General features: G+C 40.5%; 3 protein-coding genes across 6 annotated transcripts in view; 1 reads left to right on the top strand and 2 right to left on the bottom strand.

Annotated features, from left to right (window-relative positions):
- The first annotated feature begins 288 nt into the window (after window positions 1-288).
- Window positions 289-10560, top strand: atl1 (atlastin GTPase 1). Of its 3 annotated transcripts, none has more exons than XM_088311936.1 (14): window positions 289-905; window positions 2168-2418; window positions 3489-3623; window positions 4054-4158; window positions 4415-4465; window positions 5211-5267; window positions 5382-5474; window positions 5554-5692; window positions 5989-6116; window positions 6204-6260; window positions 6453-6524; window positions 6602-7045; window positions 7830-7844; window positions 7924-10560. In XM_088311936.1, exons 1-14 carry the CDS (start codon window positions 866-868, stop codon window positions 8050-8052), a joined length of 1716 nt encoding a protein of 571 aa, XP_088168062.1. In that variant the 5' UTR covers window positions 289-865; the 3' UTR covers window positions 8053-10560. The 3 variants fall into 3 exon arrangements, with proteins under 3 accessions (XP_088168062.1, XP_088168071.1, XP_088168079.1); XM_088311945.1 differs by having other exon boundaries at window positions 291-899; XM_088311953.1 differs by having other exon boundaries at window positions 292-905; window positions 6602-7033.
- A 3700-nt stretch (window positions 10561-14260) lies between these two features.
- sav1 (salvador family WW domain containing protein 1) lies at window positions 14261-22301 on the bottom strand. The gene is made up of 5 exons (XM_088311985.1): window positions 21969-22301; window positions 20391-20870; window positions 16784-17054; window positions 15788-15946; window positions 14261-14921 (listed from the first exon to the last, which is right to left on the bottom strand). Exons 1-5 carry the CDS (start codon window positions 22060-22062, stop codon window positions 14714-14716), a joined length of 1212 nt encoding a protein of 403 aa, XP_088168111.1. The 5' UTR covers window positions 22063-22301; the 3' UTR covers window positions 14261-14713.
- Window positions 22302-24671: 2370 nt separating this feature from the next.
- The window catches only part of nin (ninein (GSK3B interacting protein)), a 30270-nt gene continuing 28699 nt past the window's right edge, over window positions 24672-26242 (bottom strand). For both annotated transcript variants that reach the window (XM_088312054.1, XM_088312026.1), the window contains 2 exons: window positions 26093-26206; window positions 24672-24932 (listed from right to left, as the gene is read on the bottom strand). In XM_088312054.1, the coding sequence (XP_088168180.1) occupies window positions 24717-24932; window positions 26093-26206 (330 nt within the window). In that variant the 3' untranslated portion in view covers window positions 24672-24716. The remainder of the gene's footprint in view (window positions 24933-26092; window positions 26207-26242) is intronic.

Raw genomic sequence — 26242 nt, forward strand, 5'->3', positions numbered from 1 at the left:
TCGTCGCGTTTTACCGCCGTCTAACGGAAGAAAGTATGAATAGCAAGAGCTGGTTTATGCCCTGGTGATATGTGATGGGACTAGGCATGTAAAAGGCCCTTTTATTTTGGAGCGTTGAAGTCGAAATTTATTGACATTTTCACGACGTATATTCAACAGAACCACCACAATTAAATAATTTCTTATCGTGGTGTTTGTATAATCTCAAATATGATGATCAAGACATGTCCATTTCATGTCAGTAAAAGTATACCCCGAGTTATTGTGTAAGTATGGCAAAAATGAACATCAAACAACAACAACAAAAATACGCATTGTGTGTTTAAAACAATTTCACATTCACCTGCATTCTGAGTTTGGTCATTTGGTCTAATTTAATGTCACGATAGCCCTGAGCAACTGATGTCATTTCAGTTGACAATGAGTGGAAAAATGTTCAACCACTGATATATAAATAAGAACAATTTTTTTAATATATAAAAAAATAAATAATCTGTGCATTTGTAATATCCAGTTTCGCTATTCGCCGGCCGGCCTATCCCAGCGAATACTGGAGGTCCACTGCACATCAATTGTACATTGGACGGGCCAGGACAAGTGCCAAACGCGCCCCCTAGTGGCATATCAGCGCGTCACACTCGGAGCGCCCAAGCGCCATCATCCTCCTCCTCGTCTTCCTCCTCTTCGTCGTCCTCCTGCAATCTCTCCGGTGTTGTTCTCCAAGCGCATCCTCCTCTTCCCCGCCTGCCCCTGACCGCATACAAGCTTCTGCACGAGCGGACACAACAACATAGAGATAGGAGACATTTCTATTTAATTGTCGTCATTATTGTACATATTTCGGGTGGGGGGGCGGCTTCGCGCTATGGCTAAACATCGCAAAGACAGAGACAGCTGGGGTGAGTGTACGTGCCTACATCTATTTTTTTTTTTTTTATTCATCTTTTTATGGGTGTTAACAGCGCGGCCAACTGGTCGACGTCATTGTGTGGGGGGGCCTTGTTTTTGAACCATATCAAACAATTATTAATAACAAGCCTTGAGGAGAGTAAAGGACACAAATGTGGTCAATAAATACCTAAATGCCTTTAAAGACTTGGGAATAAATGGGAGGTTTTTTTTCCACTGTTGTAATTATGTAATGTTGCATCAGGAAATAGCAAGAAGTCACCTTCAGGAGGCCCGTTGTATTATGTATGATATAGAATGTATATAAATATTTTTTAAAATGTTGTTTTTGCCCATGGGAGGTAGTCAAGGGAGTGACCCAGTTGGATGTATCCGGCTAGGGTAAGATGCAGCAGTGATGGCAACGCCTGGGCGAGGCCTTTTTGCGGGCATTTTTGTTTTAAATATTTATTACCAAACAAATGATGCAAATGAATGATAGAAATGCTTTTGAGAAGAAAAAAAAATGAGCATATGGGTTAAGTTTGAGGTTGGATTCGTTTCAAAGAGGATCTATGGAATGTGATGACTTTAGAATAGATTGTATACAATTACTATAAAAAGTTGTAGCTCCACTTACAAGTGACCCAACTAACAAGTATTCATGACAGGTGCCGCTTGATTGATTTTTTTTTTCCCGCGGTGCATTTAACAGTAGTAAGAGCAACTTCGCACTAAAGCAGATATAAAAACAAATTATTGCTTCGAGCCGTTTATTGCCACTCTGCGGACGCGTACAACTGCCGATGTGGAGTGATCATTTTTTGACTTTCAAATACGTTCGAACGTATTCACAAGTACACGCCATTGTCATTCTCAATAAACCAGGAAGTTCAGTCTTGCCTTCAGATGTGAGTTTAATTCTTTTTGTGAACAAGCTTGTAGCGTTCGTATCTCAAATCATCTTGCCCAATTGAAATGCATAGAAATGGCAATAATTTGTTCAATGTGCCCATTTTCATATGGTTATAATATTTTTAGATCACTTAATACTCTGCTACGAGACCTTTATATTAAGTGTGTAGTTAAGAAATATTTAATTATTATATTTAACGACGATCAAAATCATTACTTTGACACGATAGCAAGCAAACGACTTGGTTCAGAAGTCATTGTTTATCATACCATCGCAGTTACAGAGGCGATTACACCACTAAAAATGTTCTGGCAAAAATGGCGGACTATCAACAGAAGCATTTTATTTATTTATTCATTTCAGGGTCCCTGGGCGACAAGAACGTGTACGACTGGAGCTCGGAAGACGAAGAGTCGGACGGGCGGGCGCGGCCCATCCAGGTGCTGCTGGTGAAGGACGACCACACTTTCGAACTGGACGAGGCGGCGCTAAGTCGCATCTTGTTGGCCGAGGAGGTGCGCGACCGCGAGGTGGTGGCCATCTCGGTGGCGGGGGCCTTTCGCAAGGGGAAGTCCTTCCTCATGGACTTCATGCTGCGCTACATGTATAACCACGTGGGTACCCCGGCCAACAGCGCACACACTTTCTTGTTGATTTTGTGTGTGTGTTTATCACAGCGCCTGAAAGCTCACCCGGTCACTCGGTTAAGTCACGTGACTTTCGCAAACTCTCGTAATACAGAGGCGGGCCGTGCATTTCACGCTTCAGTGAAGTCCTACTGACTCTGACTTGAATCATAATACGATCATTTATGACACCACGGCACTTACACAGTACTGAGTGAGTGTTGCACGACCGAGCTTCTCTTGAAAGGTCCGTCTTGAAAATGGCCGAGCAAGTGTATCTGCAATTAAATTCCCTCCTTCGGCCATTGTGGTTTAAAAAAAGCGAGAATATATTTTCGATTTTCCAACGGTCGCCAGTTACGACCTCCGGGTGGGTTCATTCCGCGTAGCGCAACCCCTTCACGAGTGAGTATCCAATCACAAGACGCGTTCATCACCTTCAGTGTATGCGAGAAGGCTCACTATAACCAACTCGTGATCCGATTGGCTATCGCAACTGTCTATCAACTGTAATCACCCCTCACACACAGAATAGCAACCGCACGATTGTATCTGAAGGCCTCGGACGAATAGTGCGTGCTACTGGTATTGTGAAATCTGCCTGGCAACACGAGCTAGCTGAATTCTGATTGGATAAAAACTCTCATCTAAAAATACAACATTAGGATATAATATGACATCAAAGTGAAGAATATGATCATGATTTCTTGATTATGTTGGGCCAGGCAGAGATGGCCTTGATGGCCTTGACCGCCCACCACTGCTGTAATGTCAATTTCAGTTGACAGCAAGTGGCAGTACAAGATAAAAATGGCTGCCCCTTGAGATGGAAACCAACGGGTGTATTTTTCTGCATCCATCATATTCAACAATATTAATAAATAATATTAGTGGGGGTGCATAGAACATATTTCAAAGAAAATCTTTGATTTGACTTCACCGTTAATTAGGACCCCAAATGACTTGAAATCGCTGTCATTGAGACACAGTGCTGCTGTCAAGCATTGAAATAATAATAATAAAGCAACTTTTCCAATGACTCACGTTTTTCTTTTCAGGGGTCTGACGACTGGCTGGGCCAGGCCGAGGAGCCCTTGACCGGTTTCTCCTGGCGGGGCGGCTCCGAACGGGAGACCACCGGCATTCAGATCTGGAGCGAGGTCTTCCTGGTGGACCGGCCTGATGGGACCAAGGTGAGGTCTGCTTTTATTTTTGCGTGAGTAGAGTGGCCAGAAATTGTACTCACGTAATAATACTACTACTACTACAGTAATAGTTTACATATAATCATAATAGTAATAGTTTTTACTCCAAGTACCACCATAATGAGCAACATTAAAAAATTATTTCATAGCATAAATAAGAGTTCATGTACAACATGAATTAAACACTCAGAAACTCACTACATGTAACCTAAATACTTTTGCATCTACTGAAGTCCTCCCTAAAAGTGACATAGACAGTTTTGGGGATTTCTTTGTGTATCGCCAGTGGTACGACACACTGAGAACCACCGACTTAAATAAATGTAACTGAGTAAATGTAGTGCATTACTACCCACCTCTGGGTCCCGTACTTGAAGTGTGTGTGTGTGTGTGTGTGTGTGTGTGTGTGGTGACGCAGGTGGCAGTGCTGCTGATGGACACACAAGGCACCTTCGACAGCCAGTCCACGCTGCGTGACTCGGCCACCGTGTTCGCTCTGAGCACCATGATCAGTTCCATGCAGGTACTGGCAACACAAGATCCAGTGTTTGTAGTACAGTGGCTTGGTGTTGTTGAAATGTTCAACCTAACAGTGGTAATGCCATCATATCTCGATGTAAAGACACCTGAAAATTATTAAAAAATAAATAAATAAATAAATAAAAAATGAAAAGTATACATACACATATATATATATACATATATATATATATATATGTGTATATATGTTTGTGTGTGTTCTTTTTTACTTTTTTTTAAAACATTATTATAAAATGCAGGTTTACAACATCTCCCAGAACGTTCAAGAAGATGACCTTCAGCATCTGCAGGTAAATATTCAAAATGATCAGATGATGTCTTCAGGTTCGATGAAGCAGCATGTGGCTCAAGGTGATCTTTGTACTCCGTATTATGGCCAAGAATTAGATCTTTGTTATCATGAGTTAACTCAATATTAGTTTGACGGACAGCAGATCCCGCTCAAAATAGGATTCTGGTTAGAGTCTTGTTAATGCGTTTTCTTTTTTTTATTTTAGAGGTGTACCGATTAATCAATTATTAATCTATTAGATCATTAGGTCATAAGAATAGGCATGGATCCTATTTGGCCGAGAGAACTTTTCATATTAGCCTTTTCATGTTAGCTCTGCATCCCGCTCTGTCCCACTGTCACGTGGTGTTCCACAGAGCTCAATTTTAGGGCCCCTGCTCTTTTCATTGTATCTGCTGCCCCTGGATCTCATCTTAAGATAACAAAACATGGTATTTCCTCCTACTGCTATGTAGATAACAGTCAGATCTATGTCCCGTGGAGCCATTTTTGTCCTCTCTGGAGGAAATCTAGGTTTGGAAGGCTCTGAATTTCTCTCATTTCAACTTGCTGACTTGGGCCCCACAAAGTCTTACGATAGCTACAGTCTCAAACTTGGATTTTTTTTCAGTGAACAAAATGAATGGACTAGAAAATATTTTTACGGATTTAAAAGCGACTGAACCACAGAGAAAGTCACAAATTATGCCAAGTGGATGGATTTATTGATCATAACATGTTTGTCACATGATTTTCCCTGACAGCTCTTCACAGAGTACGGCCGACTTGCAATGGAGGAGACCTTCCTCAAACCGTTTCAGGTCATTTGCATTGCTCTCTTTTGATCAAGCAACAGGACTGTAATCTCTTTAGATTTTTAAATTATTACAGGTATTCTTTCATGAATCTTACCCTCATCTGTTCCTATTTTTTAGTCTATGATATTCCTCATCCGAGACTGGAGCTTCCCATACGAGTTTCCTTACGGGCAAGAGGGCGGCATGAAATTCCTGGAAAAGAGGCTCAAGGTCAGTGCTCAAGGATGTGACTTTTAAACCTTTCAAAGTGACTTGTTTTCATACTTTTATTTTGAAATCGCGTGCGTAGATCTCGGAGAACCAACATGAGGAGCTGCAAAACGTGCGCAAACACATCCACTCGTGCTTCACCAACATCTCCAGCTTCTTGATGCCTCACCCCGGCCTAAAGGTGGCCACCAATCCGCACTTTGATGGACGGATCAAAGGTACCCAAATAGTCGCCAACCATTCGTCATCTGCCAAATACTCCCACTCCCAAAGCTGTTTATTTTAACACAACTTTGCTAATTAAAACACAACAGACCCAAGAGAAAAAAAAAAAAAAAAAAAAAAAAATCGAGATTTATTTAGCATATCTTCCGAACTATAGAGCGCCCGCTACCGGGAAAAAAATCCACAGAAAAGCCGCACCGTTGTATTAGCCGCATGGTTCAAAATCTAGGGAAAAAAGTAGCGGCTTATACGCCGGAAAATACGGAAAATGGTTTTTCGATGATTACAGAGATCGACGGTGAGTTCATAAGCAACTTAAAGATTCTGGTGCCTTGGCTGCTAAGTCCTCGCAACATTGACGTGAAGGAGATCAATGGCAGTAAGATCACCTGCAGAGGCCTACTGGAGTACTTCAAGGTCAGGAATACTCCAATATTTCATTTGGAAATGTATTTCCACAGTTTTCCATTCATGCTGTATTTTTTTCTTGCGTTTATGTTCCAGGCTTACATCAAGATTTACCAGGGAGAGGAGCTGCCTCATCCCAAATCTATGCTGCAGGTAACATCATGATGAGTCTCAAGTAGCCATGAAGACAGGAAGTCTTCCATCAGAGGTGGCAAATGCAGGTCTAGAAAGTAGAAACTGTGACAGGGTTTTTATTTTCTGGACCTGGACTTGCCAAGTGCCATATTCAAAAATCTCTGAGATTGGGACGGTTCAATGAACGGATGATGATGTGGTTTGTGTCAGGCCACAGCGGAAGCCAACAACCTGGCGGCGGTGGCCGCGGCCAAGGATCTGTACAACAAGAAGATGGAGGAGGTTTGTCCGAATTCGAACTCCTCGCACTCCCGGCCGTTTATCGCCGCCAACCCCCCCTCTCGGTTGTCCTCCGTCAGGTGTGCGGCGGCGACCGTCCGTTCCTGGCGCCCAATGAGCTGCAGGCGCGCCATGCCGTCATTCGCGAGGAGGCTCTGGCGCTGTTCCGCGGCGTGAAGAAGATGGGCGGCGAGGAGTTCAGCCGGCGCTACCTGCAGCAGCTGGCGGGCGAGGTGGACCAGGTCTTCGTCCAGTACATCAAGCACAATGACTCCAAAAACATTTTTCACGCCGCCCGCACACCCGCCACCCTCTTCGTGGTCATCTTCGTCATGTACGTGGCGGCGGGCGTGACGGGCTTTGTGGGCGTGGACGTCATCGCTAGCCTGTGCAACATGATTCTGGGTCTGGCCCTCATCACACTCTGCACCTGGGCCTACATACGCTACTCCGGGGAGTACCGAGAGCTGGGGGCCGTCATCGACCAGGTGGCCGGGGCGCTCTGGGACCAGGTCAGTCACAACGTACGTCTTTCCGTCTCTCTGTCTACTCATCTCTCCAGCCTCAGTTTCTCCATCCATTCATTGTCCAGGCATTGATCCATGCGCTCTTCTGTCAGTCCATTTGTTTGGCCATTCACTCTAAAAATAATCCAAGTACAAGGTCAAAAATGGACAGACTGTAAAAATAAATAAATAAATAAATCAATTAAAAAAAAAAAAAAAAGCATTGTTTTTCCACAAGAAATCCCCCAAATTGGGTCAACTGGATAAAAGTAGTGGTTAGTTGACCCTAGTAGTGGTTGATCCCTTTATGACCTACAGTTGGGTTGTTTTTTTTACCCTCATATTTTTAGAATATTTTTGATGCTACACACTAAAAACAGGTTTAAAAAAAAAATAAATAAAAAATAAGCATTTTGGGTCAGAACAGGACCAACACAGCTTTTTTGGTTATTCATGTTACCCAAAAATATTTTTTTAATTTTAGCTTTATTTTGTTGGTTTGCATTAATTTTAATAACCTTCCACCTATCATCCGTCCATTCATCCATCTTAACAACCACTCATCCTTCACTTTTGCCCATTTTTCTCAACCCATACATCCATCAATCTCTCCATCTGCCCAGAGAATTCCAGTGAAAAGCCATCACATCTAACAAATCTTTGTACTCACTCTTAGAAGGTCAGCACTTGCAATGCAGTCAAACAGCCACCAGATGGCAGAAATCCTCTTTCATTCTGTGAAATGTGCACATAGTCCTGCATTCCTTGACTCACCATTTTTTATCTTTTGATGCCTCCGCAGGGGAGCACGAATGAGGTAAGAATGTGCCACTCATCCCGCCAAGTGATCATTTTCTATCCTCCCGTGTGACCACCTTGTGACTCTCCCAACGCAGGCGCTGCACAAGCTGTACAATGTAGCGGCCAATCACAGGCACCTGTACCAGCACGCCTTCCCTGGGCATCAGGCCGACGACGTTGGGGCGGCGCCGGCGGCGGAGGAGCGCGACAAGAAGCGGGACTGACGGGCCACTTTTAATCCCGCTCAGCACGGACTGTACACTGCTCATGTATACGACGAGCATCTTCATCACTCAGCGTCCTCCTCATCAGCTGTCAATGTCAATCACTCATCGGACGGGGAGGTAGTAGCCATGTGGCGTATGGAGAGCCGCTTGAGCGTTTCTGATATCCTACAAGGGCACTAGAACAACTAGGGCGCACGACTTAAATGACTGTCTTACTAGTTGCGTTTCCTTCGAAATGTCACTGGTGAGGCAAAACTGCACTATTAGACATCTACAACGACAAAGAACCACTAGTGACACAAAATTCCACTAGTTAACATGTAGCACTTCACTAGTGTTATATATATCATGCAGATTGCAACTAGTGCACAGTTTTGCCGCACTTAACTCGCAACATGTAGATCTACGACACTAAAGTAGCGATATGTCATACATTAGAGCGGTGCTTCTCAAATAGTGGGACGGGCTCCCCCCCCCACCTTTGGGGGCGCGGTGCGATGCTGAGGGGGGCGTGTATGACCCTGGGGTACATGCTTTTTTTCCCACCGAACTCCATTAAAGTGTAATTGCACATCCACACCAGTAGTTGGCAGTGGCGCTCTAATTGCCCATTATATGCAGCGACTATTAACTCTACGACAGGCGTGGGCAAACTTTTTGATTGGCGGGCCACAATGTGTTCTAAAATTTGACAGAGGGGCCGGACCAGGAGCAGATGGAGGGAGTGTTTTGGTCACCTCACCTCATCGGAGAAAAAAATACATTTAATTTTAAATGATAATGAACAAAAGCATTACAATAAAATATCTGTCTTTGACACACCAAAGTATTTAGAAAATAAAACATTAACAAGCCTTATTCATTTAATTTTTTTTCAAGTTCAGCGGGCCGGATTAAAACGTCTAACGGGCCGCATCTGGCCCCCGGGCCGTAGTTTGCCCACGCCTGCTCTACGATGTAGATTTTTTTTTTTTTTGCAACAAAAATTCTATTATTTTTAGTAAAGGTGGAGAGTGGGTGGTGGGGTGGGGGCGCGAATTGTTTTCTTCTTGCTCTGGGTAACGTTACAGAAAATAATTGAGAAGCACTGCATTAGAGGATGACAGTTGTGAAAAAAAAACACATGTAAGAGTCATCTTACTAGTGTGACTGAGTTGTTCTACTAGTGTGAAAAAATGTGCAGAAAGGACAATAGAACAACAGTGGGGCACAAGTAGATTGACTATGGAGTACTAGCCGAATAATTAGGGTGCACTAGAAGAGCGACTAGTGCCACTAGTACGAGTCTTACCAGTGAAGTTCTTTTAATACTCCTGCCATCAATCACTGGACGACCTTTCCGCACACCAAAAAAACGACTAGGGCTCACCAGTACAACTCCTTCTCACGAGTTGGCACGAGTAAGATATCGAATATGCTCAAATTTTTCATTAGTTTTTTTTTTTTCTTCTCTTTGGGGAAGTATGCCAAACCGATGCGTGTGGGTCACTTCATTAAGGACGCCTGCACACAAATGAGAGCCAATACAATCACTGCTCTTGCTCACTTTTTTTTGTTGACACCGTCAGAGAATGACTAAAATTAGCCGAAAAAAACCATTGTCGTCGTCATGAAGTGTTTCGAAAGCAAGTTGTGATGCTTTATCATTAATTAATCAAACTACGTTGATTTATGTGCCGAATGGACTTTTTTAAATTTCAATATTCAGAATTCAAAATTTCAGATGTTTTTTTTTTTTGCGTTATGCGTTTATTTATTTTTTTTATGAGTTCAGGGTGCATGCATCTATGCAGAAAGCTTATCATATTTTTTATGTATTCATGTTTTGTTTATTAATTGACATGTACTTACACGTATAGGTCAAAATGTTAGACAAAAATAATGTTAACATTTTTACACCTAAAGTAACTTGTACACGTTTCAGAATCGCCTCAGCAGATATTTTTTATTTATTATTTTTGGACAAACTTGGTATACTTTGTTTTTCTTCCCTGATATATTTTGACGTTTGTCATGGTTTTATTTTTCTTATTAGTGTGTGTGTGTGTGTGTGTGTGCATGAAACCAACAGGCTTATTGATTTTTTTTTTAAATTGTATATGTTATCACGTCACAATATTATTTAATACAAATATGTTACGCTTTGCACAGTCTTATTGTACATTTTTGATCCCCAAAACATGTTTTTATGTTAATTACCAACATATTGATTGTACAGCCTACTTGTCACATTGTTATTATTTTAAATATGATTCTCCCATGTTTTATTTTTCAGCGTAATGGCATATTCGTCATGTTTCTGATTTATTTACAAGTAGTTTTATTTTCATTCACGAGGGGAAAAATACATACAGTGTGCCTTTAATGTCTCCTCACAGTTTGACAAAAATGTATTAAGACAAAAGCAAGCAAAGAAAAACGACGAATAAACATTTTCTAAAACTGTAAGGAGACTTTGTGGACACGCTGTACAGTATATCCAAACGTTTTACGAACCACAACCACAAGAATCATAGTTAACCAAAGTAACGGAATTTCAGATACAAGTCTTGTATTCGATCTCACTGAGTTGCTCTGGTGTACCTAATGTTTTGTCTGGCGAGCGCATTTACCAACTATATAAGTAACTCATTGTCCGCATGGTGTAGATGTTTTCTAATGTGTGTCATTAAGATCAGGTTTGAAACAGAAAACATGTTGGGACAGTACTTTTTTTGTGCGATTTTTTAAGTCTCTCTCTCCCTCTCATACTTAAACGTGCTTAAAATTTCTTTTACTGGGTAAAACATTTCATAACCCAACGGTTGAGTAGATCACATAACATATATTAGACTAAGGGAGTTTGACCCAACTCAAACATAAATGGATTGAACATAATCCCGTAGTTGGGCAAATAAAACACACAAAACCCTGCATTTTGTGTGTGCGTGCGCGCGCGTGTAGCTAACTGCTGGCGAATTAGCCGGCATTTTTTTTTAGCGTATGCGAGTGTGTAGCTAACTCGCAAGCTAACTGCTGGCCAATTAATTGTTTAAGCCAACGAAATGTGAGGTTTTACTAACGTACATTCACACAGTGGAACAGGTATGGCGCATGATATCGCTCCGTCAGGAATTTAATCAATATGTCTTTTAAAATACATTTAGACGTTATTTTCTCAGCACCCATAAATATTGGCCAAACGCTCTTTAGCACTGGGAGAACACGCAGGCCTTCAGTGAAGTCCTACTTAGTCTGATTTGAATGAATCTCCTCATATTGCCATCATTTATGACACCGCGGCTGGACAAATAATATACAAAAAGACACTTACACAGTACGGAGTGAGTGTTGCACGACCTAGCTTCTCCTGAAAGGTCCATCTTGAAAATGGCCTCGCAAGTGTATCTGCAATTAAATCCAAGCTTTTCCCTCCTTCGGCCATTGTGGTTAAAAAAAAGCAAGACTACATTTTACATTTACGAACGGTCGCCAGTTACGACTTCCGGGTGTGTTGATTCCGCTCCCTCACGAGTGAGTATCCAAAACGTGTTCATCACCTGTAGCAAGGCTTGCGAGAAGGCTCACTGTAACCAACTCGCGATCTGATTGGCTATAGCAGCTGCCTATCAACTCTGAAAGCTCATTGACCTTGACGGAACAAATGCCAGCGCAATTGTATCTTAAGGCCTCGGACCAATAGTGCGTGCGCCTGGTATTTTGAAATCTGCCTGGCAACACGAGCAAGCTGAATTCTGATTGGATAAGAACTCACTAAAAATACAACACTAGGATATCCTATGACATTAATGATTGTGTTAGGCCAACAGAGAAGGCCTAGACCGCTCACCACTGTTGAAATGTCACTTTAAACACTTTGTACCTGACTAAATAGCAAGCTAACTGGCTGGCAAATTCATTTATTAATGGCTAACGACAACATTTGGCAGTCATCTGGGCGTCCATTTAGACGTATGTCCATCTGTCTATCCTTCCAATTTTTGTATCCATCCCTCCACCCACTCCAACATCCATCCATCTGAGTAGGACTCAAGCGGTCAATCACAAAACAAAACGTTGTACTCACCTTAGAAGACCAGCAGTTGCAGTGCAGTCAAACAGCCACCAGATGGAAGCAACATTATGTAATTTAGGAACTTGTAGAATTGGATTTCATTCCTCGACTCAACCATCCCTTTGACGTTTTCCATTTCCTGTGTTTATTTGCGTTTTATTGACTTTATTACTTGGACTTCTACACATCATATATTGTCATATTATTTAATAAAAGCGAGAGAGATATTTCAGAATTACCCATATATATATATATTTTTTTTTTAATTGTTAATTACAAATGTGTATTTCTTTAATAGTACGGCCTTCACGTCAAATTGATGTTATTTCAATACCCCCCCACATAGCTTTACCAGTGGAATTTCACATTTGAGTTTTTTCTTTTCTTTTACTAGAAATGATTTGGTTTTAATTTTTTTCTTCATTTGTGGAAAAGGATTCTACAGTGTCCAGAAAGTCTTTCCAATATTAATAACATATTAATACAAAAGCAAACGGACGGAAAGGAATATGACTATTTTCTAACATGTGCCATAACGATCTGGTTTGAAACTGAAAAGTTTTGACAGAATTTTATTTTGTGGCTTTTTTTTTTTCCTTCACTGACATCCCACAGCACTGTTGTGTCACCATGCAGACGTGGCGAGTTGTGACCATTGTTGTGTTAGGCGGGTGTGTCGCATGACTGCTCAGGAGTGGGCGAGCCTGACGTGACTGTGGCGCGGTGGTGGTGGGTGGTGGTTTTTGGGGGAAGAATCCTGATTCTGCAACTTTTTGTCTCGGTGCTCAGGAACATTTATTTTTGCTCAAGGCATCCCTCTTTTGCATCTGCACCATTGTCACGCACATTTATTGAGGACTTCACGCCATCGGCGGTTGAGCGTTTAAAGCAGGACACTGGTAAACTTAGCTGTCTTTGAAGGATTCCAGCAAATGGCCAAATTGAACCAAAAATGTCTTCTTGAAAGTTGAAACCAATATGACAGACTTCCAGTTTTGTTTCGGGAACGGCTTCTTGAGACTGTCTGCTCACAATCAATTTTCACGTTGCCAAGTCAGTGCTTCTCTATTTTGGTTTACGGCGTACCCAAGGAAGAAGAAAATATTTTTGCGCCGCCCACCATCTCCCCACTGTGATTTTAAACATGATTTCTCAATAAAATTTTAAGTACACCTCTGCTGATGAGCGAATACGCTTTGTGCGCTTTAAAAATTTAGAGTGCCACTGCCATCTACTGTTGTAAATATGCAATTACATTGTATTCTAATACTGCAAAAATTTTTTAAAAATCCTTGAGTGAGGTGGGATGTGAGCTTGCAAAAAATAAAAAAACATGGGCATGGTAAAAGCAGTTTTATTACACCAGGTTGTACATAACCTGCAGCGTGACTCTAATTGGACTCTTGTTTGTAGTGTATTTTGTGGCAAAACGCACAAAATGGAGCTTTATCAGAGGATCAAACATCCTTGCGGGACATTCAGAAACTGCTAATGCCTTTCGCGAGAGGATTTACTAAGAAATTGTATGAAAAGTTAAGCCGTGTTATGGCAAGCGGCGACCCCAGGCTCGTCGGCCACCACGATGTAAAACAATCACAGTCCAATACGAAGGTGAGTTTAAATGGTTAACCATCTTCGGATTGCTGCAACTTGATCAAAGTGAAAGTAAAAAAAAAAAATAAAAGCGATTTATAGCCATTTTTGGAAGTCAAGTACTGTTACTAAGGCATGAATTTGGAGATTTTATAAGACGAAAGCCCTTATTAACTAAATTCATAACATAAATATAATCATAACATTTCACTGTGTGCAGTGAACATACACAAGTTTTTTGGAACTGAACTGCTGAAATGAAGTTTAGCATCAAATTCTAATTCATTAAGACAGATTATTTCAACAATATTGAGTAATTACAGCTCGTTTCCTTTTCGTACAAAATCAGACTAAATCCCCACGGGAATGGGCGGAACCTGCATACATATTTTCCGATATAATAATAATATATTAAAATATGATATTTCTTCTTTTTTTTTTCTTGCTGGTAACAAAGTGTACTGTTCGACCAGCAACGTATGGCTTTGAGACATTTCGGAATATCATTGAAAAAAAAAAAATACAAAATAAAAAAACATTTAGCATCTTTACAAAAAAACAAAAACAACTTCTTTTTTTTTTTTTTTAGTCTTTTGCCTGTAAAAGTGTTTCCAAAAGTTCCAGTAGCTTATTATCTTTCCGAGGTGATGCTTATCTTTAATAAAGATGTGTTCCTCATTGACACTTAAATATCGCACAGGTTTTGGTGGATTGTCTTTATATATAAAAAAGAAAAAAAAAAAACAAGGAAAAAATCTCACAAAACAAAAGGGGATTCAAAAAAAAAAGGAAAAAAATGGGGGGAGGGGCAAAAAAGTGTCTTCCTCCGTGTCGGTGTTACAAATGCTGCGTTTTGGTTCACCGTTTAAAAAGGCACAACGTCGTTTTGCCAGTCCTCCCACGTGGTCGCCTCTTCATCGGAGTGTTTCCAGAGTTTTTCTTTTGATACATTTTTGGATCAAGAGGCAAAGGCACACGAGGTGAAGAGGGACATTGGGATTAGCGTTTTGGTCACATAAAGCTGTTGCCGGGGGGCTGCTGGGCGTACCACTGCTGCCGCTGTTTGCGCGCCTCCACCTCGGAGAGCAGCGCCTGGCGGTACGCCTCGTACGACTTGACGATGTGCTCCAATTCCTTCATGAAGAGCAGCTTCAGCATGCCCTGGTACGTGTCCAGGTCGGCCAGCTGGAAGAGCTCCCACTTCAGGATGTGGTCGTACCTGTCGGAAGAGCTGGTTTCATGCGTGGCGCGGTGGGAGCGCGGACACCAACTGACTAACGATCGACACCGATCAAGAACAGCGTGTAAACAGTCAGCGCACGTTTTTTTTTTGTTTGGCCATGTGTGATGACATGTCAGTTGCAAAAAAAAGCATTCCACTAAGGCACAGATAATACCTGATAGCGGAAACTCCAAAGTGGAAGAGAAAAATACTTTGCAACAGAGCCTCAGTTTATGGCCATGCCTGAACTAGAAATTAAAGGGGACATGTGTAAAAATGTTTTTTTTTTTTTAAATTGCTTGTCTAGTTAATTGGTCTGCTGCATGCGCTGCAATCAAGTATCGCCCCAAAAAACGACGGTGAACTTCATTTGACTTCCTCTCAGCTAGGAAAGTAGCTAATATAAACCCAGCTTTCCTGTTATAAATATTGATTGTGAGGTTTAAGACATTGGATGAGAGTATGCAGCCCCGCTAATTTTTATATTGGCCAATATTGTATTTTTTTTTAACAATTTATTTTGAGTCTTGCATACCTGCAAACACTTTCCGTTAATATCACCTGTTTACAAAATTATTTTTGTATTTGTCTGTTTGTTATGCTGTTAGGTAAAAAGAAAGTGACTATTATTTATTTCATGTCTCTTTTTCATTTTTTTTTAACTATTACATATGTGAATATTGAACCACTCTTTAGCTTCTTCAGTGTTTAGACCAGATGCTTTAAAAGTGACCGTTTAAAAACAACAACAAAAATCTGTATGACAATTTCTTTTTTTTCTTTTTTTGCAGTGTAACCGACCTCCAGTCAACGGTCATTTTAAACCAACAGACCGGTTCCCGTCTCTAAAAGGAAGTACTCACTTTAAAGGGGCACGGGCGTAGACCTGCAGCCAGTCCGGGATCTCGGCGGTGTGGTAGGGGTTTGCCGGCACCAGCACCGGCTGGTTCCTCTCGGCGGGCCGTGGCTGATAGGTAATAGGTGGAGGCGGCAGAGGCGGCGGCTGGTCGTAGCGAGGCACACTACAACGTAATGGGTCAAATTTAAGATGTTTGAGGAAAATATATATAAAAAAAAAAAAGGAAAGAAGAAGAAAACATTGGGTTTGAGATGTTTGAAGACCTTTCAATGACAGACTTACAGCATCAGAGGGCCTTTATTTTGGGAAAATTAAATTTGAGGGCCACAGACATCCCGTATCAAAGACCACCACCAAGCATGGTTAGAATAGCTGTCGCTATTAAATAGTCCTTATTTAATTTTATCGTTTACTATTTAAAAAAAAAAAAAAAAAAGCAGGTTTGTTGGTTTATTTTTTTCATAAATGCTTCATTTTAGTAGTTTTTATTAGCTTTAGTATTTGTTTTAGTTTTCTATATAGTAGATTAATATTAAGGTCACAATAAGGATTGCATAATAAAGCAAAGAAAACTACAATACCCAAATGAGTTGTTGTTCTTCTGTACAGCAAAATGGTAACATCAAAATAAATGTAAACACTGAAAGCTCAATCGCATTAAAAATATAGTTACTTATTTTATAAACCTAAAATGTAGTTTGAGTTAGGCATTCGTGTTTTTATTGTATTTATTAATTAATGACATGTTTTTTCAATTTTAGTTGTAGTTATTTCATCACTTCTTTATTGCAGCAGATGCCAGGCAATCCTAAATGTGCATTTAATTAACTTCATGTTCTATTTTACTCCTGTAGGTGGCAGCAATACACATTGTTTTATTTATTTTTTTGGTGGCGGGCTTCTGGAACAAATCAATGACGTTTCCATTCATTTCAACAACGAAATATTTTAAATAGGAGTGATTAAAGTTACAAGCATTTAAGCTAAAGTACCCCAGTACCTGGGTGCGCAGGGGTGCCGATACTGCGCTCTCTTGTTGATGTGGTCCACGTAATAGACGCCAAACTCGGCCGACTCCACCTTCTCCCAACCCGGCGGGAGCCCCTCGCGCTCCAGCGGGTGGCTCCAGTGCGTGGTGTTGGTGTTGTGGTCGATGTAGTATTTCCTGCCGCGGATGGTCCAGTCTACGGTCCAGCCTGTGGGGAGGGGCATGTCCTCCGCAGTCAGGCTGGAGAGGTTCCCCAGCGACTTGGCCTGGATTCGACCTATGCCTGTAGGGAGGATGACAAATATTTCCCTCAGCGACATGAGCAAACATTGAGTGAGTGAGGAGATTTTTGCCAGTTAAAAATAAACATTTTGAGAAAAAAAAAAAATAAATGGGAATGAAAAGAAATGTGAGCCACATTTTGTTCCTCGCCTGTACTGAATGTGAACTGAAACAAGACATGAACCTAAACCCAAGGTAAATTTTTGCCATATTGTTCTACCTCCAATGTACAACATTTACACTCTAAAGTCAGGGGTGGGCAAACTTTTTGATTGGCGGGCCACAATGGGTTCTAAAATTTGACAGAGGGGGCGGACCAGGAGCAGATGGATGGAGTGTTTTGGTCACCTCACCTCATCGGAGAAAAAAAATACATTTAATTATAAATGAAAGTGTACAATAGCATTACAACAATATATATGTCTTTGGCACAACACAGTATTTAGAAAAATAAAACATTAACAAGGTTTATTCATTTAATTTTTTTTCAAGTTCGGCGGGCCGGATTAAAACGTTGAACAGGCCGCATGTGGCCCTCGGGCCGTAGTTTGCCCACGCCTGCTCTAAGCGGTATCACTATTAACGTTACAACCGGGCCCCTGAAGGCAACCACAACAACGTGCATTGAGAATAGTCCACAGTGGGCATAAAAATTGACGCACCCCTGCCTGCTCAAATTACGGCTGCAACATTTCTTTCCAAGTCTAACAAAAAAGCAATCAATTAATTTGCACGACACCAAACAATATCAAATTTATTACCCATAACAGTTTTAGTTTTATAGGTCAGATTTACACACAAATAATATGCAAATGAACCATGAACTAATATGGAAGACTATCAATTTGAGTTGTTTCCTAACTAAACGCATTGACTTGTAGTGTTTTAAGCATTCACGATGACAACTTCAATAATTTCTACCAAACAAGGGTTGGCACGAACATATATCCTTAAATCTAAAAGCGTACTGACTAACTGTTGCCTTTGAAGTTTGAAAATTGCCTTACAAAACATTGCTCTGTTGATTCCAGTTTGATGGGCTCATTTATTTTTTCTCCCTGTCCTTTAGAGAAACTAAAGTAAAGACTTTACTTGCCTGATTTGATGAATGGTAAAAAAAAATTGGGCTCGTGTTTTGACATGCGCGCAACCTTGAGATTGAACCATTAAAAATAAGTAGATGGACTCAGCGTGAACGAATGACCTGAAGCTGACAGCTGCGCGACAACACCATCACGCCCGTCAAAACGAGTGCTTTGGAAGTAACAGTTAGTAAAGAGAGGGCGGGAGGGAGAGGTCACTAGAAGTTGGTGAGTGAAGAAGAGGAATGCGAGAGCACACCACAGAAATGTACTCCGCCTCCTCCGCAACCGACCCATCATCATCCCCACCACCACCACCATCATGTCAGCCATTTCCTGCACTTTGGAAATACTCTGGAAGTCGCATAGTGCTGTCGAGGAGTAGCAAGCAAGAAAACGAGTGAAAACAAGGAGAAGCTAATGCTAATCGCGAAAGTGCGGTGACATTGACTTCACTACATAAAAAGAAAAAGCAGACGCGTTCACATGAAAATGCGGAATTTTAATGAGAAGCAGAACGAAGACCAAATATGATACTTTCGGAACTTTTAAAATTTCACATTTAAATAAACCATTCATAAATACGTCCACTATGATTTTTACATGTGAAGGGATTCAATTTAGACAATGAATTTCTAAAATAAGGGTCTTCTTAGAGTCCCCTGATAAATGAACAAACGACGTAACGTAAACACAGACCGTAGTTCCCAAGGCGTCAAACCTTTCATGACTGAAAATAACGGCTTGGTTCACACCAATGGCATTTGCAACCGTGTCAAGTCCAAGTCAAAGCAACAGGTGCCATTATAGCCTAAAATGACAGCAAAGCATTTGCAAGCTTCACACGTAGCGCCAGAGCCCAGACGCAGAAATGCAGATACTGCCGTTGGGTTTATATGGTTGAACAATTAATCAAATTGAAATAAACAAGGCAAATAAGGCTGGGCGATATGTCTGAAAACTATATCGTGAAGCATGTATGCCATATCAATCGATATCGATATATATCGAATTATTATTGTTCATTTATTTTTTTACTATTGAAAATAAAAAGGGAAAAGGGCTGAATTCCGATTTGTTTTATTTTAAAATGTAACATTTAACCTTCAAAATGAACTAGAAAAAAAAGTCAACCGCTGTGTGAAGGAAATGAGGGACCTTTCCTCAAGTCGGCCAGTAAATCCACCTTTCGCCACCCGTTTTTTGTGGTTTGTTTTGAGTTACGCTAGCTCAGTGGCTCATGTCTAAGCCTCAGGTTGTATTTCCTCAATGGGAAGGAGTTTGTGACAAATTGGGCAGTGACAGGTCGAATCTGCTCCGTTTTTATTTTTTTGGGGGGGATCGATAATCTATTGATCCCATTTTCTATTGATCTCAATCACCCAACTATCGCGATACCTATCTATGTCGAATTATCGTCACAGCCCTAATGGCAATGCAGCAGAAGGCAATTTCCAAATTGTAATGACTGCAATTCTGAGGGGAAAAAATATATGGCTTTATTTCGATGAGTCATGTGTTGTTGTTTTTAAACATATATGTACGTCCTATTTATTCAGATAAGTGTTGAGCTAAGTTCATGGTGTTCAAAAAATGCATGGCACAAGAGAAATGTGATGATGTGCACATAGGCTGAATGGCTAACTAAGAGCACACAGTCACATGTTCGTCATGTTCAGTAAGATAAAGAGCACAAACACGCAAGATGAAGCACAGCAAGCCGTGTGGCTTCCCGAGTAACCTCTGCCTGCATTCCGATCACACCGACTTAAGCGTGACGTGCGTCGGGAGCATGCAGCATGGATATGAAAAGACTTGTTCATGGCCGCGATAATTTACACGCCACCTGTAGGACCGGAGAAAATGGCCTAATGCTGCATTTTGCACGAGTGCCGTGTAGATACAAGATGTGCGGAACTAAAGGCAGATATTTCCGACTTGTACAGGCAGTCTTAAACGGGCGACAGAGGCCAGTGTGTAAGGGGACAGTGGGAAAGTCTCATCACAGTACTTTTAATCACTACTTTATTGGAGCTTAGCATCTTTTAATACATTTTCACGCCTGATTAAATTTGCTAGAGCGCAAGATGAAGCTTCTCCAGCTATCTTAGCTTCGCACAGCATGCTCCCTGCGTCTCTTAACGACATGTTGCAAGATGTGAGCGTAAAGTGATGTGATTCTTGTGGGAAAGGTGTATGAAAAATAAATAGAGGAGGTGAGCTTCACAACTGCCACTGCAAGGACGGCAAATTACCTGAGGAAGGTCTGCTCGGCGTGGGTGGCGTGTGTTGCCGCTGAAGTCTTTGGAAGTTGTGCTCTCCATGCTCGTAGTAGTGGTAGTCGTCTGGAAAGCGTTCCGGCATTCTCCGGGGCTGCTGCTGCCTCCCGTCGTAGTAGGAAGCCTCCTGGGGGTGGTAGTAGTAGCGCCCGGCATCGCCGTTCTCCGACACGGGGCCGGCGTCCGTCAGGAAGGACTGCAGAGAGCCGGCGTATTCGTGCGGCAGATCACCAAGGCTGCGCGGCAAGTACGGCGGTGCGGACAAACGGTTGCTCTCTCGGCGGGCTGCCTCGTGCGACGGACGTGGCACGGCGGCGCGAAGGAAGCTCTTGCTGCGGGACAAGGTTGGGTCTCGTGCGGGGGCCGCCGGGTAGGCGGAGGACACCATATCGGGCATTGGCACGTCAGTGCGGCGGGGGATGGTAGGGCCATGACGAATGAACGAGGGCATAAGATCTGTACAAAAACAAAACAAAAAACAAACGTTATGGTGACAATGTAAGAAGTTGCAGCATGTCAGGACAGTTTACGTTAGCCATTATAGGCAAATGAGAGGCCAATGATTTAAAAAAAAAAAAGATTTTTTTTTTCAATTTTACTTTGATATTTTGCTAGTTTTTCTAAGTACGTAAGGAAGTAAATGTTTTACTAACCTGCCACAAAATGGATGCTAAAAACAAACAATTCTAAATTGAAATGTATTGCACTTCAAAGTTCAATACAACTGAACTTTAGTGGAGTTTAAAAAAAATGTTTAATCCAGTTTTGCGTACCACTAGAGGGAGCCAGTGTATCAAAAGCAGTTATAGTAACATACTTTGATCATGAATGCAATACAGAAATGCTAAAATAGTTAAAATGTTTTTTCTTTTTAGATTGTTTTAAAACTTGTGTATTGTGCTCACGAAAAGGAATTTGACAGCTTTAAAATACAAGCAATGTTTATTTTATACTATGCTGTCACCATTGAGCCTTACGGGATAATAATGATGAAAACAATAATAAAGATATGTTCGATGTGTGACAATGGAACAAACTGGGACATTTTGTACAAAAAGGAACTATAGGAGACACGATCGCATAACATGGGACATGATGGGACGTTATGAGGACCAAAACGGGACATTAACGGGGATGAAAACAAATTAAACGTTCTGGGACAAAAGAGGACATACTGTGACATGAGACGACAGATGACATTATAAAACACTCGATTATGATGGCTTTTATCTTACCATTCGAATTTTAGTCAATACAACTAAAGTTAAGAGTAGCGGAGAAGCTTCGTTTTAACGTTTTGCTGCCAGGACAGCAGCTGGCTGCTTTAAAGTTTAAAAGTGCGCTTAAACGTGTCTTAAGTTTAGCACAAACCGACTTTAAAGAATAATAATGATAATTATTAAAAATTAAATAAAGGTGCGACTAAGTGTGTCCACGTCCTCACTGTGACTTGCGCGGTCTTATCGAGGAGCAAACAAGCATGAAATAAATCGATAGCAAAGATAGGCTAGGCTGGGCTAAGCTAGGCTAACTATGTAGCAACCTGTTGCTTACTTCGGAGGAGCGGCGACGTCTCCTTCTTCACATACTTCCCGTGGACCTCGGCCGGCTTCGACGACTCGCTTTTACTCTTCTTTCGCGAGAGCATAATAACTCCAGTTTGAGCGCCGCGGCTGTGGTGGGGGAGGGAGGGACGGGGAGAGGACGTCAACAACGCGGCGCTGTCAAGCCCTCCGCTCGGCAGCCGCCCCGCTCTCCTCGTCGCCAAACGCGGAGAGAGAACATTTTGGAAGCGGGCTGCTTCGGAGGACGAAGCGATTTAGCCTAGCCAATGCTAACCACTGGGAGACGCCGCTCCAGTCAGTTTAGTTATTTGTGCGCATGCGTAGACGCATTGTCTTCCTACAGGCGCATGCGCACAAGTGGTTTATTCGGAGGAACTCAAATCGCCCGTATTTCGAATTCGAACGAGAATGGAAATGCCAACGCCCCCTTAAAAAAACTAAAAGTTACTAATTAAAGAGCGTGGAAACTTCAATTTCGCTTCGTGGTATTAAACATTGAGCAATAGTCACCAACATTGTTGACATTTTACAGTACGAAGAAGTCAGAATTGCCCCAATAGTTTGGATCTTATGGATGGTAAACTTTTCCTCTCCATAGATGTGCTATAATGAAGTTTATCGGAAAACTATGATCGATCGTCACCAAAATTATTGTCGTCTATGAAGAGGAAGACGTTTAACATCCATGAAATCCCAATTATTTGGACGCCATTTCTAATATTTACAGTGGTTAATATTTGGGCACTTAAGTTTTGGTGACACTTGGTTGTAGTTTTTGAAAATGTACCTTTTTCTTTATAGTGACAGGTTTTCAGACTTTTCATGTTTGTTTTTTGTGTTTTTTTTCACAATACGTGTTTTAGACTTTTTTTTAATTATAAAAGCAACACCATATTTTCATTGATTAAAAAACCTACAACAATGAAATATACAATTTCAAGAATTAAACCACATTACCTGCTGTAATTCATTTTAGTGGAGAGGAATCCATTAAAATTACAAATGTTATGCAGTGTGAACAAGGTAAGAATAAACAGAATTTTAATATAAAATTAATTTGCTGCAGTAAACATTACGACTGTCCAATGAAAAGCATGTAAAAACATGTTTTTTTTTTCATGAGTAGTTTTGTATACAATTGTATACAATACCAAAACAAAAAATTGAAAACACAATTAAATATATACAAAATGGTGGGAAACATTTTTGAGTAAAAACAACCCCCCCATAAAAAAAAAAAACTGTACCCAAAAGCAGTGGAAAGCAATTCCTCCTAAAGAGAAAGAATTGAACTGGAAAGAAACACCAATAGGTCAAATCTTTCATTCACATTGCATTATCCATAAATTAAATTTTTATCTCTAAACACGACACTGCAACATGTCATTATCCATTCAAATACACATGGCATTGACAGTGAGTGCAACAGGTAGTGTTGGCTTACATTCAGAACTTCTTATACACTGCATATCAGAAAGTCACAGGATTGTCTGACGAGTATGAACGCACAGCCGATAGGCAGCTTTGTGCTTTGGTATTTATGCGCTGGACAGAAGAACGCTTGTATACATTTAAATGATACTGAAAACCTCCTTACAGGGGAAGCTGTATACAGACTATACTGTTCTTTGGATCTGGAAATCGGGGGAAAACACTTTTTTGTATCCCCACGTCTCTTTTTACAGAGAATACGCACGAGAAGAGAATTGCTCTGAATTTGAATGGACATACATGGAAAAATACATGATTCAGTGTAGTGTACTTCGCTGTATTTTACTATTAATAACTATTAATATATGAGTATTAGTGTCACACTGTTGGAAAAAAAATGTCAGGGAAAAAAATATGGGTGTGAAGTTCTGAAAATAAACTCCAAGTATTTGGATAAAGTTGTAATTCTAGAGATAAAAGTTAATGAAATTAAACGTGATTTCAAATCTAATGTTGAGAAAATTATGTCATCATTTTTGCACAAATGTAGTAATATACTACAAGAATAAAATAATTTTACAAGGATAACAGAAATGATTTATTTTTCTATTTTACGGCAATGAAGTGAAAATTTTCTGAGTGTAATTCTATACAAATGAGGAAAACAAATTTTATGAGAATAGTCAAATTTTTTCAGTTGCAATTTTGTCACAAAATTAACATAAATCAGTATTTTTTTAAACAAAAATACTTGTAGTTTCATAGAACAAATTCAAAATACGTAAATTAAATTCTAATTTTAGAAGAATAACCAACATTTTTCAAGATTGTCAAAATATTCTGATAAGGAAGAACTTTTACAATCGTAAAGTACTTTTTGAAAAATAGAATTGTTACAAACAATTCCCATTTTCAAGGCAATAAAGTAAAAATTAAATTAAATTCATCATAAAATGAGGGGAGTATAGAACAGGACGGATTTGAAGAAATATAAATATTTTTTTTTTCATGAGAATAAACTGTAATTATGCAAACAATTACATTTTCAATTGCTATGGCCGTAACACCGCTTCGCAAAGTCAATGTAAGCCTTCATGAGAAATATTACACACATGCAATTGTGTAGGCAGGTTATTAAAGTAAAAAAAGAAAATGTGTTTTTGCACCACCTTGTGGAGAAGAATATACTGCGTATACAACTGCAATACATTCAATGTATCAATAAACAAAACAAAACAAAAAAATACTGCATTTTTACTGGCGTTTAGGTAAAAAAAAAAAAAAAAAGAAAAAAAAAACGTGCACATCATGAGCATTTAAAGTTGTAAGATGGCGAGAGGAGAGGCGGGGGATTTGGACCACATACTCTCGTGTGCAGCGCCAAGGTGTCGTCCTCGGCCGGCTGCTTGTTCTTTTCCGCCGTTTTGCGTCGCCGATCGACTGCCTCCAGGGCCTTCAGTAGCTGACCGTTCTCCACGTACAAGTCTCGGATCAGCACGTCCGCTCTGCAGTTCTTGTGCACCTGGGAAGAGTTTGGCAAATCATGCTTTGAAAGATACGCATCTAGAGAGGGGCAGAAGCTACCTTTTCACAACTCAAACAGAATAGGAGAGCTGTTGCGTATTTTTTTTATTTAAATACCAGTCCATCGAAAAACTGGTACAGAACCGTTTTGGATGTCAACTAATTGAGGGCTGGTACTGACTAATTGACTAATTGACATCAAACTCAATATGATGAATAATCCATTCAACCCCTAAAGGATGGGCAACACGACCACACTCTGAGGGGACCCATGATTAATACATCTATATATGACCCCCCCAAAAATTTTACAAGCCCTAAAATTTCTATTAAAAAACTTTCAAACTCAAGAGTCAATGTTTCCATAAAAAAAATTGGAAAATGGTAACTAAAACGCCAGAAAAACCTGGAAACATCCAAAATATGAGCAAAATGTTTTAAAAAAAAAAGAAAAAAAAATCCCTGAATAGGCAAAGCTGAACTGCAAATATGCAAGGGTCGACTGTAGTTTTATGTTGTAATGTCACCAATCACCACTAAATGGCGGCCAATATCTAATTTTTGAATAAGTGTATTTTTGTAAAAAAGAAATTATTGCACTTGCTTGTTTTTTTTTTGCAACAGTTTTGTGTTGTCCTTCAATGACATTTTTTAATCATTAAGAGAGCCCTTAACACTGGAAAAAAATGCAGAATGTGTTTATTTTGTCATTTGCATCAAAACTTTTATTTTTCGGTTAGGTTTGTGGATCTTTGACAAATGCAATGAAAAATGTTTGATCAAGAATCAAACATTAAGAGCGTGAATTTTGCACGTATGCTATCCGTATTTAAAATATTATTTTTGTCATAAAATACATCCGCTCCTATGTGTCCCGCCCCAGTCGCATTGATGAAAAATTGTGGGCCCCTCCAGTATTTGAGGTGCCCATCCATGTTCTAAAATAGATTAGAATAATCCACAAATAAACATGTTGGACTCTGAATGGTGCCATACAGGCTGCATGCTTTTAACAATTGGTGGCTAAAAAGAAAATAACCGGAACTCAGCTGCAGTTGGAATGGCAAGAAAATATGTGTTAACCCAACACAGAAATAAACATCTTAGAACCCCCAGTCATTAAACAAACCGAATGAAGTTGGTTTAATTTGTGCTGACCTGGTCTTTGAGCTGCGCCACCTTTTCTCTGAGAAGCATCTTGTCATTACGCAGCGACGCCTCGATTTCCATCATTCGTGCTTCCATGCGCTCCATCCGAGGTTGCTGGTCATCCTGGAGAAGAAACAGTTATCGCCGATAATTATCATT

This window comes from Idiotropiscis lumnitzeri, chromosome 1 (genome assembly GCF_059441095.1).
Source record: "Idiotropiscis lumnitzeri isolate Australia: NSW breed Sydney's pygmy pipehorse chromosome 1, RoL_Ilum_1.0, whole genome shotgun sequence".
NCBI classification, from domain to species: Eukaryota; Metazoa; Chordata; class Actinopteri; order Syngnathiformes; family Syngnathidae; genus Idiotropiscis; species Idiotropiscis lumnitzeri.

What these genes read in the sequence shown, in the direction of transcription:
- atl1 (XM_088311936.1), top strand. Translation starts at nt 866, where the DNA reads ATGGCTAAACATCGCAAAGACAGAGACAGCTGGGGTGAGT. An exon ending in CCATGATCAGTTCCATGCAG is followed by an intron (nt 4,159 to 4,414) that starts GTACTGGCAACA and finishes TATAAAATGCAG; the next exon opens with GTTTACAACATCTCCCAGAA. An exon ending in ACAACAAGAAGATGGAGGAG is followed by an intron (nt 6,525 to 6,601) that starts GTTTGTCCGAAT and finishes GTCCTCCGTCAG; the next exon opens with GTGTGCGGCGGCGACCGTCC.
- sav1 (XM_088311985.1), bottom strand. Translation starts at nt 22,062, where the DNA reads ATGCTCTCGCGAAAGAAGAGTAAAAGCGAGTCGTCGAAGCCGGCCGAG. An exon ending in GACGTCGCCGCTCCTCCGAA is followed by an intron (nt 20,871 to 21,968) that starts GTAAGCAACAGG and finishes GTTTTTGTACAG; the next exon opens with ATCTTATGCCCTCGTTCATT. An exon ending in GCCGAGCAGACCTTCCTCAG is followed by an intron (nt 17,055 to 20,390) that starts GTAATTTGCCGT and finishes TCCTCCCTACAG; the next exon opens with GCATAGGTCGAATCCAGGCC.